Source organism: Notechis scutatus, unplaced genomic scaffold (assembly GCF_049901735.1).
Source record: "Notechis scutatus isolate UNSWTSFEM ecotype Mainland unplaced genomic scaffold, rNotScu1.2 NSCUSCF97, whole genome shotgun sequence".
In the NCBI taxonomy this organism is placed as follows: Eukaryota; Metazoa; Chordata; class Lepidosauria; order Squamata; family Elapidae; genus Notechis; species Notechis scutatus.
In genome coordinates this window covers 35,475-37,500 of record NW_028263181.1, presented here as the reverse complement: position 1 = coordinate 37,500, position 2,026 = coordinate 35,475, and the positions used below count along the sequence as shown (strand labels likewise).

General features: G+C 53.7%; 1 protein-coding gene across 1 annotated transcript in view; it reads right to left on the bottom strand.

Moving 5' to 3' along the window:
* Positions 1–2,026, bottom strand: part of LOC113431910 (succinate--CoA ligase [ADP-forming] subunit beta, mitochondrial-like) — a 10,637-nt gene extending 8,611 nt beyond the window's left edge. Inside the window, exons 1-4 of the mRNA XM_087949107.1 lie at positions 1,914–2,026; positions 1,786–1,819; positions 1,144–1,280; positions 696–790 (exon numbers count right to left, since the gene is read on the bottom strand). Of these exons, the coding sequence (XP_087805233.1) occupies positions 696–790; positions 1,144–1,280; positions 1,786–1,815 (262 nt within the window). The 5' untranslated portion in view covers positions 1,816–1,819; positions 1,914–2,026. The remainder of the gene's footprint in view (positions 1–695; positions 791–1,143; positions 1,281–1,785; positions 1,820–1,913) is intronic.

Genomic DNA, 2,026 nt, shown 5'->3' with positions numbered 1-2,026 from the left:
TATATATATATATATATATATATATATAGAGAGAGAGAGAGAGAGAGAGAGAGAGAGAGAGAGATAGCTAGATAGAAAGATGGATGGATAGGTAGGTAGGTAGGCAGGTAGGTAGATAGATAGATAGATAGATAGATAGATAGATTAGAGAGAGAGAGAGAGATGATAGATGGATAGATAGATAGATAGATAGATAGATAGATAGATGATAGATAGATAGATAGATAGATAGATAGATAGATAGATAGATGATAGATAGATATAGAGAGAGAGATAGAGATAGATAGAAAATGGATGGATGGATGGATAGATAGATAGGTAGGTAGGTAGGTAGGTAGGTGGATGGATGTAGAGACAGGTAATAGATAAACAATAGGTGATAGATAAAATAGATGATGGATTGATACAGATGATAGGGAGAGAGAGAGAGAGAGAGAGAGAGAGAGAGAGAGAGAGAGAGAGAGAGAAGTGGATGGATGGACAGATAACATAAATGGATGGATGGATGGATGTAGACAGACAGGTCATAGACAAACAATCAGGCATGTATCTACATGATCAATCGGTAAAATAGATAGACGATAGGTAGAGGGGGATGGGGAGGAGGAAGTGGCTGGATTCCTTCAGCCAATCGCTGCCTTTTGCTGGGGGAATCACCCACAGAGCCCCTCCCTCAAGGTGAAGGAGAGACTCACCGCTCCCGGATTGGCCCACAATGGCCACCATTTTGTTGGCCGGGATGGAGAGGTTGAAGTTCTCGAGGACTTTGTAGCCCGGCCGGGTGGGATAGCTTGACGGGGGAGGACGACAGGAAAAGAGGTCATCAGGCCTAAGGGAGGCTGACAACGGAGGCCCCCTCCCCCCATTCTTCCCCCGCTTGTGACCCCTCCCCTCCCACCCCGTCCAATCCTTTCTCGCACCCGGTTTCGTGGAAGACGCCTGATCCGCGCCGCGCGTGGCGGTCACACTTCTCGTGCACGGATCGTCCATTCAGCAGGCGCTCGTACAGCGAGGGCTCCTATGGCGGGCGCTCGTACGGATCTGCTCTCTCCGCTCTCTCTCTCTCCGCCCCCACTCCGCCAAAAATGGCGCGCTTCGAACTCGAGGCGTCGTCTTCCTAACCCGGGAAGCTTCCGCCCTTACCTGAAGGTCACATCGCGGAACTCAAGGTGGCCCGTCAGCATGCTGCAGGTGAGCGCTTGTCTCTCGCACGGAGGGATCTCCGGCGTCAGGTTCATGAACTCAAAGATGCGCGCCCCGGCGCTCATGCCTCGTAAGACCTGCCGGAGGGAAGGAAGAGAGGCAGAGGGCGGTGGGGGAGGTGGAGGTGTCTCGAGGTACGAGCCGGGCCTCTCAGTCCCGGGCCCTCCTCCTCCTTCTCCTCCTGGGGAAAGAAAAACGCCAGCGGGACGGTCCAGGCGTCCTCAAATTGGCGACCGCAAAGGCGCTCCGTTCGTTTAAGGCCCGTTCCCCCGCTTTCTTGCCACGTTTCTTCAGGCGTTAACTTGGTTGCACGGCGGTTAAGGGGAGTGGGCTTGCCCGTGGACTATGGTCGCAAAAGGGGGGAGGTCACAGGAAGCACCCCCACCCCACTGCCCAGGGACACTGCGAGGAACCAGTTGCCAAGCATCCGAAGGTATATCGTGCAACCACAGGGAACGCTGCGACAGTCATGGGAAACAAACCAACACACACTTTTTGGACCCCGGACACTAAACGAACTGTCATTAAATCGAGGACTACCTGAACGCCGCCAAGAATCCTCCCCCGGCCAGCCCCACCTACCTGTCCAAAGAGGACCGACATGCTGGCCATGGACCTATCGAGAAAGAGAAGCAGACGGCTCTCTTTAAGAGCCAGACGGATCATCCGTCATTGGCGTAGGGGACGGGAGGAGACGGGGCTGGCCTTACCGTTGTACGGTCTGAGAGGAGACCAAAACGACATGAGGTCCCCAGGCGTCATCTCTTGTCCGGCCATGAGGGACCCGCCGACAAAGATGGTGCCGAGCACAATACCTAGGAAG